General features: G+C 42.2%; 1 protein-coding gene across 1 annotated transcript; it reads left to right on the top strand.

Moving 5' to 3' along the window:
- The first annotated feature begins 451 nt into the window (after positions 1-451).
- On the top strand, positions 452-5,825 carry LOC133095738 (transportin-1-like). The gene is given in 7 exon segments (XM_061197461.1): positions 452-474; positions 1,559-1,768; positions 2,867-3,133; positions 3,135-3,385; positions 3,388-5,493; positions 5,496-5,599; positions 5,601-5,825. Coding segments are annotated over 7 exon segments (3,054 nt in total). The 3' UTR covers positions 5,694-5,825.
- The last annotated feature ends 10,526 nt before the right edge of the window (positions 5,826-16,351 follow it).

Below are 16,351 nucleotides of genomic sequence, written 5' to 3'. Positions count from 1 at the left end.
TCGTTCAGAGACCAGGCTTCCCTCACTGATCCCTTCCTCCTACCCCATCCCCGTTACGCTCACACATTGACCCTGCAGCCATCCTATATCCTGCTTGCCCCACAGATTCAGAGAACTGCTCACACTCCGTCCACACCCGTGACCTCAAAGATACAGCCTGCAAACCTCCCTCCAGCCTCACGTCTTCCTGGTACCATCTAAAAGCTGCTCAATGCCCCTTGCGTTGTTCTACCCCTTCCAAGCCCACCACACGTCTAATCCTCCCACTTGCAGACCCCCATGTCTGCAGTCACAATCCCATCTCCTCAAAGACTGGCTCCCAAGCCCCTCCTGGGAGAGATGATTAATGCAGGGAAGACCATGCCCGTGTAGGGGAGCAGAATTTGCCACCCCAAACTATGTCTCTTTGGGATATTATTTTAAGCTGGTTATTTTCTGAGAAACAGCACACATGGGAAAAACTCCAAAAACCAGGTAAGAGTTACCCCTGTGTAAGAAACATTTACATTTGTAAAGGAAATCTCCATTTATTAGGTGTCTCCTTCACCTGGAAGGAGAGAAGGACCAAATGTCTCAAAATTCTTTTTTTTTCTTTCATTTCTAAGTCTTTCCTGAGTATTGTCACCTCATTTCTGAGTTTTTCTTTTTTTATTATTATATGAAACATATATTGTTATTTCTCAACATTTTTAAAAGGCCCTGATATAGAGCAAGTATTATTTTCCAAAATTATTTGAGCACACAGTTATATTAATATATCATGAAGAAATGGTTCTATAGAAGGAATAAATGAGAGTTCATGTGCAAGAACTAAGGAAAGGTATTTAAAGACTTTTTTTTTTTTTTTTTCCTTTGGTCCACTCTGGGAGGCTTGTGGGATCTTAGTTGAACCCCAGACCTCGACAGTGAAAGCACGGAGTCCTAACCACTGGACCATCAGGGAATTCCCTAGAAATTCTAATCAATGGAGAAAACAATGACAAATCTGCATCACAACCTTCCCCTTGTTTACTGTGCTTTTCATGGTAACCTCTACACCCTCAAGATCCTCTTTTGTCTTTAGTTGAGGATGGTGTTTAAGGTGAGGGCTTCAGCCATTTGGAAAGTTACTCAAGTTTTTCTGGGGCTCTCTCATGTATACATGTTATTCAACTTAGCTTGATTTTTCTCCTGTTAGTCTGTCTCATGTCAATTCTGAGACCAGCCGGAAGATCCTAGAAGGTAGAGGAAAATTTGTTTCTCCCCAACACCCACATCTCCACATGGCCACTGACATGATTACAGCAATGATCTTGATGTTGCTTTGATCCATCAGGTCACAGAGTGGCCTTGTCTGATGCTGGTGTTCTGTGAAATTGTTCACGTTCCACAGAACACCAAGACTGAGGCCAGATCTGCTCCTGTATGTCAGGGTCTGTCTTTCTCTTCCTCACATATAACAAGAAGTCTAGGAGAAGGCTATTCCATGCTGGTTCAGCATCTCAGGGGTAACCTTAGGTATAAATCTCTTTCCAGGCTTCCACATGGCCCCCTTCAACATGTTGCCTTTTCTCCTCAGACTCAAGACTGTTGCCTCAGGGTCACAAAATGGCTGCAGCAACCTCTGGAAGCCATTGTGTGCAAAGGAACTTCTGCTTCCAGCTGGTTTGATGGCCAGACAACCCAAAGTGATCATCAAGGACCATTTTCAGCAATCCAGTTCACCAACAGTGAGCAAAATGACAAAGGACCTGCCTCCCAGTCGCTCCTCTCTAGTTAGGGGAGGCAGGTAATGAAATAGCAAGTAGGGTGATAAATGGCATGGAGAAAACAAAGGAAGGAGAAGGGAATAGGGAGTGTGGACTGTTGTTATTTTAAGTTGGGCAGACAGGAAAGGCCTCATTGACAAGGTGACATTTGACCAAAAGCCTGAAGGAAGAAACTATTTGGAAATTTCTCTTGGAGGTAAGTGCCCCTCAGCTACTTAAATATTTCCTTTTTAGAAGCCATTGCAGCTACTCTTCCTGGCCCTGTGATTTAGGAGTAAACAAAAGTTTTAAAAACTGAGTTTTAGGGAAAGGTTTAACTCTCATGGAGGAGAATTCAGATGACTTGTATTTTCTTTCTTGTAAAACCAGCAGTTCAGCAATGTTTAATTACTGGCTAGATAATCATTTATATGTTCATTATATATACACATTAAACATACAAGGAACAACTTAGCTCAAGTTATCAGATTACCTCCCAGCAGTGAGGATAAACATGATACATCTTTTTTTTTTTTTTTTTGGCCACACCATGCGGTGTGTGGATTCTTAGTTCCCTGACCAGGGATCGAACCCATGCCCCCTGCAGTGGAAGCATGGAGTCTTAACCACTGGACTGCCAGGGAAGTCCCTAAACATGATACATCTTCTTGAACACTGGAAGAAAATGCTAGTTACCTACTCCTGTTCTCCCTTTCTGACCTAGTAACAGACCCCAATTTTAAGCTGACCACACTGCAACCTAGAATAAAGAATAGATTTTCTAGCCTCCCTTTGTTACCGAACCAAACTAGGGTCCGCTCACCTGCCACGCAGCAAAGACAATCTATTGACACCAGATTGTGATGAAGGAAAGCACAGTGTTTATTGCAGGACACCACACAAGGAGAACAGGCAGCTCATGATCAAAAGACCTGAACACCTCCATGGCTTCTAGGGACGGGTTTTCAAAGGCAACATTTGGGATGAGGGTTGCAGCTCGTGGATTTTCTTCTGATTAGTTGGTGGTAAGGTAACAGGGTGATGTTTCAGGAATCTTAATCATCAACCTTCTGGTTCCAACCCGTCTGGGGTCTACTTGCTTGAGGTCAGCATATAGTCACCATCCTCCATCTGGGTAGTTGGTCTCAGTTTCTGCAGAACAATTTAAAGATATGCGTCGGTTCCTTGCGCTTGGCGGCCGCGGCAGCAGCAGCAGCAGACATTGGCGGCCCAGCTGCTAGGATCAGTTCCCCTGGGTTTCACCGACCCGGACTTCCTTCAGGGCACCCCAGGCAGCAAACCAAGGTGGAATATGAGTGGAAACCTGATGAGCAAGGGCTTCAGCAGATCCTGCAGCTGCTGAAGGAGTCCCAACCCCCCGACACCACCATCCAGAGAACCATTCTAGAAACTGGAACAACTCAGTCAATATCCAGACTTTAACAACTACCTGATTCTTGTTCTTACAAAATTAAAATCTGAAGATGAACCCACAAGATCATTGAGTGGTCTCATATTGAAGAATAAAATGAAAGCACACTTTCAGTATTTCCCAAATGGTGTAACAGACTTTATTAAGAGTGAATGTTTAAACATTATTGGTGACTCCTCTCCTCTGATTAGAGCTACTGTAGGCATTTTGATTACAACTATAGCCTCCAAGGAGAACTGCAGAATTGGCCTGACCTCTTACCAAAACTCTGTAGCCTGTTGGATTATGAAGATTACAACACTTGTGAGGGAGCATTTGGTGCCCTTCAGAAGATTTGTGAAGATTCTGCTGAGATTTTAGATAGTGATGTTTTAGATCGTCCTCTCAACATCATGATTCCTAAATTTTTACAGTTCTTCAAGCACAGTAGTCCAAAAATAAGGTCTCATGCTGTTGCATGTGTCAATCAGTTTATCATCAGTAGAACTCAAGCTCTGATGTTGCACATTGATTCCTTTATTGAGAATCTCTTTGCATTGGCTGGTGATGAAGAACCAGAGGTACAGAAAAATGTGTGCCAGGCACTTGTGATGTTGCTTGAAGTTCGAATGGATCGCCTGCCTCCTCACATGCATAATATAGTTGAGTACATGCTACAGAGGCCCCAAGATCAAGGTGAAAATGTGGCTTTAGAAGCCTGTGAATTCTGGCTTACTTTGGCTAAGCAACCAATATGCAAAGATGTACTCATAAGGCATCTTCCTAAGTTGATTCTTGTGTTAGTGAATGGCATGAAGTACTCAGATATAGATATTATCCTACTTAAGGGTGATGTTGAAGAAGATGAAACAATTCCTGAGAGTGAACAGGATACAAGGCCACGTTTTCATCGATCAAGGACAGTGGCTCAGCAGCATGACGAAGATGGAATTGAAGAGGAAGATGATGATGACGATGAAATTGATGATGATGATACAATTTCTGACTGGAATCTAAGAAAATGTTCTGCGGCTGCCCTAGATGTTCTTGCAAATGTGTATCGTGATGAGCTTTTGCCCCATATTTTGCCTCTTTTGAAAGAATTACTTTTTCATCATGAATGGATTGTTAAAGAATCAGGCATCTTGGTATTAGGAACAATTGCTGAAGATTGCATGCTGGGCATGATTCCATACTGACCTGAGCTCATTCCTCACCTTATTCAGTGCCTCTCTGATAAAAAGGCTCTTGTGCGTTCCATAACGTGCTGGACTCTTAGCTGCTATGCACACGGGGTAGTCAGCCAGCCCCCGGACACGTACCTGAAGCCATTAATGACAGAACTGCTAAAGCGTATCCTGGATAGCAACAAGAGAGTACAAGAAGCTGCCTGCAGTGCCTTTGCTACCCTGGAAGAGGAGGCTTGTACAGAACTTGTTCCTTACCTTGCTTATATACTTGATACCTTGGTCTTTGCATTGAGTAAATACCAACATAAAAACCTGCTCATTCTTTATGATGCCGTAAGAACGTTAGCAGATTCAGTAGGACATCACTTAAACAAACCTGAATATATTCAGATGCTAATGCCTCCACTGATCCAGAAATGGAACATGTTAAAGGATGAAGATAAAGATCTCTTCCCTTTACTTGAGTGCCTATCTTCAGTTGCCACAGCCTTGCAGTCTGGCTTCCTTCCATACTGTGAACCTGTGTATCAGTGTTGTGTAAACCTAGTACAGAAGACTCTTGCACAAGCAATGCTGGACAATGCTCAACGAGATCAGTATGAGGCTCCAGATAAAGATTTTATGATAGTGGCTCTTGATTTACTCAGTGGCCTGGCTGAAGGACTTGGAGGCAACATTGAACAGCTAGTAGCCCGAAGTAACATTCTAACACTAATGTATCAGTGCATTCAGAATAAAGTGCCAGAGGTTAGACAGAATTCCTTCGCCTTGTTAGGTGACCTGACAAAAGCTTGCTTTCAGCATGTTAAGCCTTGTATAGCTGATTTCATGCCAATATTGGGAACTTACCTAAATCCAGAGTTCATTTCAGTCTGCAATAATGCCACATGGGCAACTGAAGAAATCTCCATTCAAATGGGTATAGAGATGCAGCCTTATATTCCTACGGTGTTGCACCAGTTTTGCACCAGACCCAACACACCAAAGACATTGTTAGAGAATACAGCAATAACAATTGGTCGTCTTGGTTACGTTTGTCCTCAAGAGGTGGCCCCCATGCTACAGCAGTTTATAAGACCCTGGTGCACCTCTCTGAGAAACATAAGGGACAATGAGGAAAAGGATTCAGCATTTTGTGGGATTTGTACCATGATCAGTATGAATCCAGTGGAGTAATCCAAGATTTTATATTTTTTTGTGATGCTGTTGCATCATGGATTAATCCAAAAGATGACCTGCGAGACATGTTCTGTAAGATCCTTCATGGATTTAAAAAATCAAGTTGGGGATGAAAATTGGAGGTGTTTCTCTGACCAGTTTCCACTTCCCTTAAAAGAGCATCTTGCAGCTTTTTATGGTGTTTAATCTCATACACTTACGCTGCAGTCCCATAATTAGGGGTCCTTCAGTCTTGGAGACTCTGAGGGAGCCTCTGCACCCAGGGAAGATGTTACCCTTTACAAGGAGGAAGGGTAAACCAGTAGGGAATACAGTACAATCCCAGCCCTACTGGGAGGGGCTGGATGGAGGTGTTGCCATCACTGTATTAAGTCGCTGTTGGGAAATGTTTTAACATCTGGAGCCTTTGTGGGTGGAAATCTGTCTCCAATTACAACTCTGCACTAGATGTGAAGAGGCAAAAAAAAAAAAAGAAAAAGTTATTCAGTCTACTCACAAAACAATACATTCTGGAATATTATGGGGAACTGTACCAAAATAAGAACCATATAAATGATGCATAGGGATGAGAAAGAGGAAAAATTCTATAGCACAATAAAGGAAACCTAAGAATGGGGATTAGAAAACAGTAAAGTTTTTTTTTTTTTAATTAAAAGTTTTTATAAAATTTCCCAGATGATGGGGACTTGTTTTTACATACTGATGAAGAACTACACAAATGAAAGCTAAAAAGAGTTAAAATCAGCTTGCCTACCCATAGTAGAAGCAGGTTCTTGGAAGTTACAATTTAAGGTACCCCAAAAAGTTGGAAAGAAAACAAAACAAATTTAAGCAATGAAGCACCCTGTGAAATGCCAAATGAGTCACTCCTTTTACCTCTGTGCGGTGGGCAGGGAGGGAGGAATAAATGGGGTTGGACGTATCAAACTAAAGATTGACATCTTGACTTTGCATTAAGACATTAATGTAGTGGATATAATTTGATGGTTGTACTTCATTAGATTTAATTTCTCGGCCAAGGGGTCATTTTTAAAGTGCAGTTTAAGGTTCAGGCATGCGTTCTGGCTCATAGTGATTGAAAGTACTTTAAATTAGTGGGAAAGTAGCATGCTTGCATCACATAGAGTGAGACTGGTATTCAGTTACCTCTGTTACGCCAGTTTGTGTTGCAGTTTACCAATTCAATATAGCCCTGCATTTAAAATTCCTTTTTAAGATTTGTGGATTTTATTTTTATTAAGAATACAGATATAAAGTACTGTAGTTTACAGCTAGGCCTTGAAATATCTTTTTAGGATCTGTTAGGAATAAGATTGATATTGTATTGTGTGTAACCTGCACAATGTGGAAAGCTGATATACATGTGCAAAATCTTTGCCTCTGTGCTGTCAGTGTGATGTGCTTTCTGCATGGCTGTATTACTACTAGTGATTTTATCAAAACTTCTAAAACTTAAATTACATGGTAAAGGATCTGTAAGAGGCTGCATAAATGTTAGTTGGCACATAAAGACAACTGTAGAAGTTGAAGACATGATTGCTATATTTCAGTGTTTATTCCCACTCAACATATTGCCTTCTAAGCTTTCTTTTTTTGTTCAAAGCATGATCTTAAAGATATGTTTAAGTTAATGGATGTAATGCAGGGTTCCTACACTGTACTGGCACGTGTTGGTGGCCCTCTGTGCCCTAGATATATGCACACAGGGTGCAAGTAAAAAGCTACAGGGTGAAAGTTGGTTTGGATCCTCTTCATTTCATTTGTTTAGCTTTTCTGTTTTTTTTCTCTACTTACATGTATTCCTGTGAATAAATCATTGTTAAGTTAAAAAAAAAAGCCAGATATGCGTCAGATTGTTATGTATATTCCTTGAGGAGGAACCCGGGCTCTGTTTTATCATTGAACTATTGTTTAAGCTATCCTTACTTTTCTTGCTTGACTGCTTTTCCTTTGTTTCTGCATTCCCTCATGTCCCTAATTAGTAACTGCTTGAGTCCGCTTTGGAACTCAGGAAAAGCCTAGGAGACTAAAGCCTTTTTCTACAAACAAGAAACAGGAGACCCAGGGGACTTTTGTATCTGGAAAGGCCCCACAGGGACCTGCTCAGTGTTACCCTCCCCCACCTTTTCTTTAATACTCCTCCATCCTGAGGGGTACAGGGGCGGGAGAAGAAAGGGAATAAAGCTTTGGATAGAAACTTCGCAGGGGAACTCCGTTTTAGGGGGACTCAGTTTCACTGTCTACCTCTCAACCCTAACCTCCTGCAAGTCCCCCAGGGATGCTCTGGGCTCCAGCTAGTGCAAATTCCTTGCTTTGTCTCGGGCAGCATCTGTTTCCATCCACTGCTCCATCTGCCCCTGTGCAGCCCTGACTCAGTCATCATCTCCTCACCCTAAGTCAACTGCCAATGCACGATTCAAGCCCTAACGATTCTGCCCTCCCTACCAGCAGGAAGATAGGAAAGTAGGGTGTTTGAAATGGCTGCATCGTGGTCAATCTGGTTTCCCTCTAGTACTGACAAAGTGACCCAGTCAGTGGCACATTCCATTCAGCCGGTGATTCCTATTGACCTTGAAGTCAGTCAGCATGCCTCGGTTGGCTTCAGCAGACTCATCCCATTTGACCCAAGTCCACTAACTCCAGTAGACTTCTTTCAACAAGGAAGTCAGGGAATTCCCTGGCGGTCCAGTGGTTAGGACTCAGTGCTTTCACTGCTTTCAGCTGCTGGGACCCAGGTTTGAACCCTGATCAGGGAACTAAGATCCCGCAAGCCTAGCGGCATGGCCAAAAAACCAAAAGTCAAGGAAGAAGTCGAAACTCTTGCCTAAGATAAAATGGAGGATTTCCTGTGGGGGACATTGATGCATACAATCACTCTTCTCACTCTGGTTCAGATAACTGTGTGTCAGCTGTGTGTAGACATGGTTTCAGGAATATATCAAAGATACGATACCACTATTCCTGGATACAAGCTTCTGCTTTTAAACGAATCAGTTTATTTCCGATGTCTGCTAAACTTACCATCTGGGCCCTCCCGATGCCCAAGAATATGGCACTCGGTGCGGTAAAAAGCAAGATGCAGATAATTGTTTCTGTATTATAGCACTAAAAACAAACTCATTTGCACAACTACTAAATGATCTTCAAATGTGGAATGGTAATAAAAGGCAAGTCCGAAATATTCTCCAGCCCTTACAGTATAGTAGCAGATTCAGGGCAAGATTTCAAGTATCATAGGACATGACATTCTCAGAACACTGCCTATAATTAGGCACAAAAGCTAGAAAAATTGGGCTTAAGTCTGAAAAAGATAGACTGTAGTACAAAAATATGTGTAATCTCTCTTGAATTACCAAACTTGCCCTCCAAAAATAGAAGAGATAATAAGTAAATGATATCCAGTCCTAAGATTCCAGAATAAAACACGTAGGCACACAAAGTTAAAGCTGTACATATACACAAGCATGTTTGCAAAATGTGATGTATGGTTCATGCCTATGTATGGGTCACACTGAAACTGAGAATGTTATAAAGAAATTCCTCAGTTAGGGCTCAAATTCTCTTACATAAAAATTTTAAATAAATATATTAGTGATTCAGTTGGCCTCAAATAAATTCTTCCTGTTCGTCTTAGTATCATATAAAGGATAGAAGCTCACCTCGGATATGAGTGCTGTCCTCAAAGCTAAACAGAAACAAAGTAGACAGACCTCTCTTGATTCTTATATTTAGCTGAAAGTTGCTGCTGTGGGACAGGGGTCTGCAAACTATACAGACAGTGCAGCCAAATCTGGCTTGGTGCCAACCTGTGTAAATAAAGATTTATTGGAATTCAACCATGCCTATTCATTTACTTATTGTCTATGCTGCTTTTGAATAGTTGTGGCAGAGACCATATGACCCACAAAGCCAAAACTATTTATTATCTGGTCCTTTACGGAAAAAGTTTGCAGACCCCTGCTGTTGTGTCAGCACATTCTGTGTTCTGTCTTTGGATGAAATGGAGAAGTGCAAGCCACCAAATTTCGCTTCTTTATGTGTTGAATAATGATGAGAACTTTTTTGGAAAAAAATGAAAGTTTCTCATTCTCAGGTTTGCGACAGTCATTTTGCTTTAATCTAACCCTTTTGGTGTCCAACCCACTTGGTAGATTTAGCTCCTTCTCTGAATATTCTTAAAATCTCTACCAAGTGGAGAAGCCCAGTATGGGAAGAGAGATGAACATTTCTGAACCATCTATCAGGAGCTTCCACAGAGGGACCCCTCTTTTAAAACCCAGAACTCTGTGAGATAGGGTCATTTTTGCCATTCTTCTGAGGCTGTCTCCTGTTTTTAAACACTTGAGAAAGCCGAGAATCAGAGAGCTTAAGAAGCTCACCCAAGGTCACACAATAGCATAATAAGTTGCAGAGGCAGAATTGGAATCCAGGTCTGTCTGATTCCAATGCACATGCTCCTTCCACCATACCTCGCTGCCTGATCAATGTATTCACTTATTCACTCAGTGAATAATCACTGAGCACTTTGGGGGTAACTGCTATGTTCAGTCATTATGTCAGACCCCAAGGACACAAAGATCACGAAAAACAATGAAGAGGAACTGACCAGGGATACATTTTAAATAAGATTGATGTGACCTCCCCCAGGTCAGAATCCCCTCAATCCATAATTTAATTTAAAAAATTAAGAGTAACCATATCCTTATGAAAGATAGTTCCATGATTATATCTTCCTAAAAGATGTAGTGTTGACTAATTAGATTGTAACCCTGAAGTATAAACATAATATATAGACTGTTGACATCATACCAGAGAAGTTACCTGGCTCGTGAATTAAAGCAATTTCTCAAACCAATTTAGTTTTTAAAAATCTAGATTACCTTTGAATTTCTATTAACCACCATACCAGACTTAATTCTGGTGTCCTGTTGGCATGGTACCCACCAGACAGTGATGACATACATAGTCACTATTCCCTAGTCTCTAACTTCGGTGTCATTATTTCTTCAATGTAGTCTTGGGCAATTTTTTTTTGTCTAATGCTGAAGATATTGGAAGTTCATTTTGCAATCTTGACAGAGCATCTTTAATTTCCAACAGCAGCTCTGGTTACTTAAGGGATGATTATATTATTTCTTTCCACTGAATCTTCATAGCTGTATGAAGCCTTTCATAGAATCCTCAAAGTGGTAAAAAAAAAAAAAAAGTATTATACACATTGCAACTCTAAATAGTGTTTTATATGTAAATAGTGAAGATTCCAGTAGAAACAGCAAATGTGAATCTGTGCTGGAACAAGTGACTGGCATGTGGTTTCACACAGTCAGAAAGTTTGTTTGTTTTAAAAAAGCAAGTAGGATGGGAATTCCCTGGCAGTCCAGTGGTTAGGACTTGGCGCTTTCACTGCTGAGGGCCCAGGTTCAATCCCTGGTTGGGGAACTAAGACCCTGCAAGCCAGGTAGTGCAGCCAAAAAATAAAATAAAATTTAAATAAATAAATAAATAAGCAAGTAGGAGGCTCAACAGTGAATATGTGAAATCTGATCATCACTGCATCGGCAATCTACTGACCCCTAATGCTCAAGAACTGTCTATCTTGAAACTGTCAAACAGTTGGCAGGAAGTTATCTATACATTTGTTATTCTCAAACTAAGCACAGTGACAGAACCACAGTTACAGGTAAACCAAATCCTCCCCACTCACCCCAGAATAAGTCACATATTCCAGTGTGAAACTGACCAATTATTAATTAATGGCTGAAAAAAAGACTACGGCTCTCGTGCATCACTCCATTTTGAGCTCCTTATAGCAAAAACAGGAGTAAGTATCTTGTAAAATCAACCACAGTAGTCAGGACAAAATTATGCCTAGAGACAAAGCAGAGATGGTTATTGGCAAAAATCCTTACCAAGTGACAGCATAGGAAGTCCCGTAAAATCGGTGGGACATACAAGAGGAAGGAGCAATCTGTATTGTGTGTGTGTGTGCATGATAGAAGTTTCTTCAACTTAGATTGGGACAAAACACTGCAAAATGTAATCTAACTGTTGACACAAGCGTGGCACATACGCAAGGGAGAAGCGCTCAATGACTTTCATGCAGCAGGAGGAGAGATTGTTTGGGCAGCTGTGTTGTAAACTAGAAAACAAGTGTTGGGTCAGGGTTAATGGACCATCAGCCACACCGGAAGCAAAAAAGAGTATTTCTGTACAGTTCAGGGCCTGCTACTGCAGGCCAGTCCATACACAGCTTTACTGACAGAAGTCAGGCAGTGGTCATCAACATGCCATCTGGTCGGGGTATCATGTCAAGGGAGCCACTGAAAATCACGAGCATGATCAGATCACAGCGACTTAGCCTCTGCCCTCTCGGCTTGCTGTGAGAAGAAATGGGCAACAAGAATCTGTTTTGCATGATTTATATGAAACATACTCAAGTATGATAGCAGTCAAGAAGAGGTGTGCTTCCATTAAATTATGGAGATGAGGATGAGGTTATAATAATGGTTTTTTCATGTCGCTGATAATGTAAAGAAAGACCTCTTCTGTGATTCCAAGTGGCAAGTGTCAGTGACATGCTTAGAGATGGTTGAGCTTCTAACCTCAAACCTCACAACTGTAAATATTGAAAATAAGATAGCAGGGGAATTCCCTGGCAGTCCAGTGGTTAAGACTCTGTGCTTCCACTGCCAGGGGCTTGGGTTTGATCCTTGGTTGGGGAACTAAGATCCCACATGCTGTACGGTATGGCCAAAAAAAAAAAAAGAGGTGTCAGAATTTCACAAGGAGGTTGAACTGTGGTACAAAAGACTCTATCACCGAGTAGGATTTTTTCCTCAACATTTATTTTCTTCATTCATCCGAGAAAGAAGTCAATATATTACTGAACCTGTTAAAAAGTCACATTCAAACACTGTACCAGACCATGAAGAAATTCTTTCCTGGGCCAAGTCAATCAAGGGCAGAACAGGACTGTAGGCAGTGTTCCCTTCCAGGCTCAAACATTCACCCTCCTGGGATCCCAATGCAGTGTAACTGTCGACCTAGCAGCCTTGGAGTACAGCCTTCAGTAAGAAATTGCTCCAATATCCAAACCAATTAACAGAGCTATCAAACACCTTCTGGTGTCCTGTGTGCCTAAAATTATGATTTAGTAGAAGCAAAGAGTTAGAAAAGAAAACAGCTGGAGAGTTAGCATGGCCTACTATTCAAGCTGGCAGATATAGATACCTTAGTGGGGGAAAAAAAATACTCTTCTCTTAGGTGATCTGAAACTATTACTATTAATCTTGAGTTTTTAATGTCATGCTTTGTAATATGTGAAAGTTGTGATGATTTTTTTGAAACTAAAATTGGTAAATGGTGTGATCCAAATTCCCATGAGTTGTCTAAATTTAAAAACAGAATAAATTCTCAAATAAGCATATTAAAAACAAACAAAAAGCGACTGCAGCATAGCTATTTTTGCATTATGAAAGCAGGGCAGCCATGGCTGCGTCTGGATAGCCATTGTTCTGTGTGTAGTCCTGTTCTTTGTTTTTCACACTTGCATAGAACTTTCCCAGTCTGAAATTTCAAGAATTTTGCAAGTGTTCCATGAATCTTTAGACCATCCCACTTACATGAGAGTAGGTGGAGAACAGGAGATCCAGGGAAATGAAAGAGCCTCTTCTGTGTCAGAGAAGAGAATATGGAAAAAAAAAATGTCCTAACTTTTTTCTGGTTCATTTTTAATAATGTCATTTCTTGCAGCATTTTAGCAACAAGAAAATTGGAGAAAAAAAAAACCAACCTTAAATGATCCCTAAGTTTCAGAGAAGGTAGAAAAATGTAGATTTTTTTAAAGCTATTTTCAGGAAAGCATTTAAAAATCACAATTATCTAACAAAGCAAAACTGATAATTATATAATTCCACAGCACTTGGCAGCAAGATAACTTTTGTTTAAAGGGACGGGTGGGATTCATTGTATTCCTTCGTGTCTACAGAACTTGGTGCCTCAGACCTCTAGAGATCTCTAGTGCAAAACAAGGTTAACATCAATCAAATGCCTTGCAGGAACAGACACTATCTTAGTCTTTAGGAAAACAGAAGTTGAAGAGTACAAATGGAAATTACTGGTAATGAAAAAGTCAAGATGTGGTTGAAAGAAGGCTTTCTCTAAAAAATGAAAGCAAATGACACATAATCTGTGACAGAAGACTTGGTTCCCAGAAAGATGGCACCTCCTACACCTTGAACGTTAAGAAGGTATCAGCAGGTCTTTGGAAGAGGTGTTGGGACAGGAAGACTTGATCGAGAAGTGATGAGCACAGCAAGGAAACTGAGGCCCCAGGAGTGATGGAGACGTTTGGGAGTAAGATCAGAAAAGACAGAAGGGAGGCAGGAGGCAGAATGCAGAGCTCAAAGGACAGTATTTATTACCGCTCCTGCGCCCCCGCCAGCCAGTTGTCCAAGCTCCTCCAGCACCTGCAGCATCCTAGTTGACCAGATGACTAAAGCCTTTGGTCCCCTTCGCTCAGCCAGAACTTTCGTCCCAGGCTCTGCTCTCTGTGACTTGACAACTGAGGCTAATGGTTCAACCAAACTCCTTCTTCCTCGAGTGGCTCAGAAAAGCTGATGCCGTAACCTGGTCTATGGGCTAAGTTGTGTCCCCCTCCCCCAGATTTGTATGTTAAAATCCTAACCCCCAGTACCTCAGAATGTGACTGTGTTTAGAGAGAGGGTCTTTAAAGAGGTGATTAAGTTAAATGAGGTCATTAGGGTGGGCCCTAATCCAGTAGGATTGGTGTCCTTATAAGAAGAGGAAATTTGGACACAGACACGCACGGAGGGAGGACCATGTGTGGACACAGGGAGAAGACGGCCGTCTACAAGCCATGGAGAGAGGCCTCAGGAAAGACCAAACTGCCAACACCTTGATCTCAGACTTCGAGCCTCCAGAAGTGAGAACATACATTTCCATTGTTTAAGCCCTCCAATCTGTGGTACTTTCTTACGGCAGCCCAATATAAACAGACTAATATACCTGGTTATCATTAGTGGGGTGACAGCCCTAGCCAAGAAGGGCTCTAGTTCTCTCCATATGTAGAAAAGGCAGCCACCTCCGCACTGCACAGAACTCCCCCTGCCCCTCTCTGACGACCCTACCCCACACACCTACTCCCATCAGTGCAGGGTGAAAAAAGGGCGTGTAGACCCTTCAGATTGCCGGCTCTCACTTGATTTTTTAAAATATCTCCTGTGAAAAGGGTAGACAGTGTTCGTCCCTTGGCAAAGACTCTTTCTCAGATATATTTGAGGATTGACATTCACTTGGACTAAACTGCGGTGGCTTCATTCCACCTGGACACCCCCGGGCAGCCTGTGCATTTTTTTTTCCTTTGAGTTAAATACAAAGAAGGAACAGAAGGGATGAGAAATTCAGCCACATGCACCTTCTTCCTCCATGTCCTGGTCCCTACACACACACGTGTCCTGCCTACTCACAGCTGTGCCCTTGGGGCCAGGCCACATTCCCCCTCCTGCGGCACAGACAGCCTGACAGACTAACATCTCCAGAGTCTACTTTTATTCTAATAGGATTTCTTCTTCTTTCAAAATTTTATTTGAAAGCCCTTGATAGGAGGAAGATTAGAGTTCTTCCAGAAAATGCCTCCATTACAAACTCAGGTGTCCCTAAAAACTCTAACCTGACTTGGGTCCTTAAGAGCTGAGTTTTGATGAGCTGAGAGAATTGATGATCAAGGTCAACCATCCCGTGGTTGATTCCAAGGATTCCGATGTTTGGCATCAGGCACACAAACTTGAGGAAGGCACACTGCATCTTCTCCCTTTCGGCCAGCTGTTCAGACATCTCACAGCCCCAGAGGGAGGGATAAAGTGTTTCCCCCTCGCTCTGACCCAGAAGCTTTGAGTAAAACGGAAAAAGTCACCAACCTGGTCTGTTGTGTTTCCTCCTCTGTAGAGTCAGGAACATTCTACGTGAGAGGCTCTTTCCCTCCCTTGGATATGGCCGAGCCCTGTATTGGCCCCGCGGTCCCACTCCTGGGCCGATGAGACCAAAGACATGGTGGGAAAGAAGCCCTGAAGCTCTCACCCAGGGAAAGGGACTTTGTGAGCAGTGACAAAAAACAGATGCTCCCCCCACAGCTGCCAAATTAGCACCTGAAAGATCAGCAGTCAGAATGGTCAAAGGACCCCAGAAAATTGGAAACACGATGACATCTGCATGAAGGAAAACTGAAGGGAGGAGGAAATTGGTGGAATAGAAGATGGAAGAAAACTGTTTTTATTCCAAGAAAACTTCTACCCTTTTTATCTGTGTACAGTTCAAACAAACTTACCTGTGATCCCCACGGGCTAGTGCTGGAGAGGAGTCCTGAGGGACAGGGCTAGATGGAGCTCTTAGAGCCTCAGTTCTCATCTGTGTGATGGGTGTGATCATGACATCTCCCTCATGGGGTTGCTATGAGTACTCACTAGGGTGGTACCTGTATAAGCCACCACTAAAGTACTCACTTACTAAATGACAGCTGTTCTTGTTGTTGTTTGCTCTGTCTCAAGCCCCATAGCTAGGTGAGTGTGTCCTTAGAGCTTAGGAAAGAAGCCAGGGAAGGCAGCAGGAAGATGCCATCATTTGGGAGACTCAAGGGCAAGGATGCTCTCGGGGAGTATCCTTGAATCAAGATTACTAAGAATAGGACATAGCAGGGTCAGGTGATAAAAGTTCAAGGTGTAATTGATAGACAACCTTAGAAGCTGAGGTGCCCTCTTATTTACTGCTGGCTGCAGATGCACACCAGTTGGATGAGAAGCATAGGACAGAGTTAGATCTGTGAGGCC

Source organism: Eubalaena glacialis, chromosome 7, assembly GCF_028564815.1.
Source record: "Eubalaena glacialis isolate mEubGla1 chromosome 7, mEubGla1.1.hap2.+ XY, whole genome shotgun sequence".
NCBI lineage: Eukaryota > Metazoa > Chordata > Mammalia > Artiodactyla > Balaenidae > Eubalaena > Eubalaena glacialis.
Note: the sequence above shows the minus strand (reverse complement) of the source record. Positions and strands in the feature narration are given on the sequence as shown.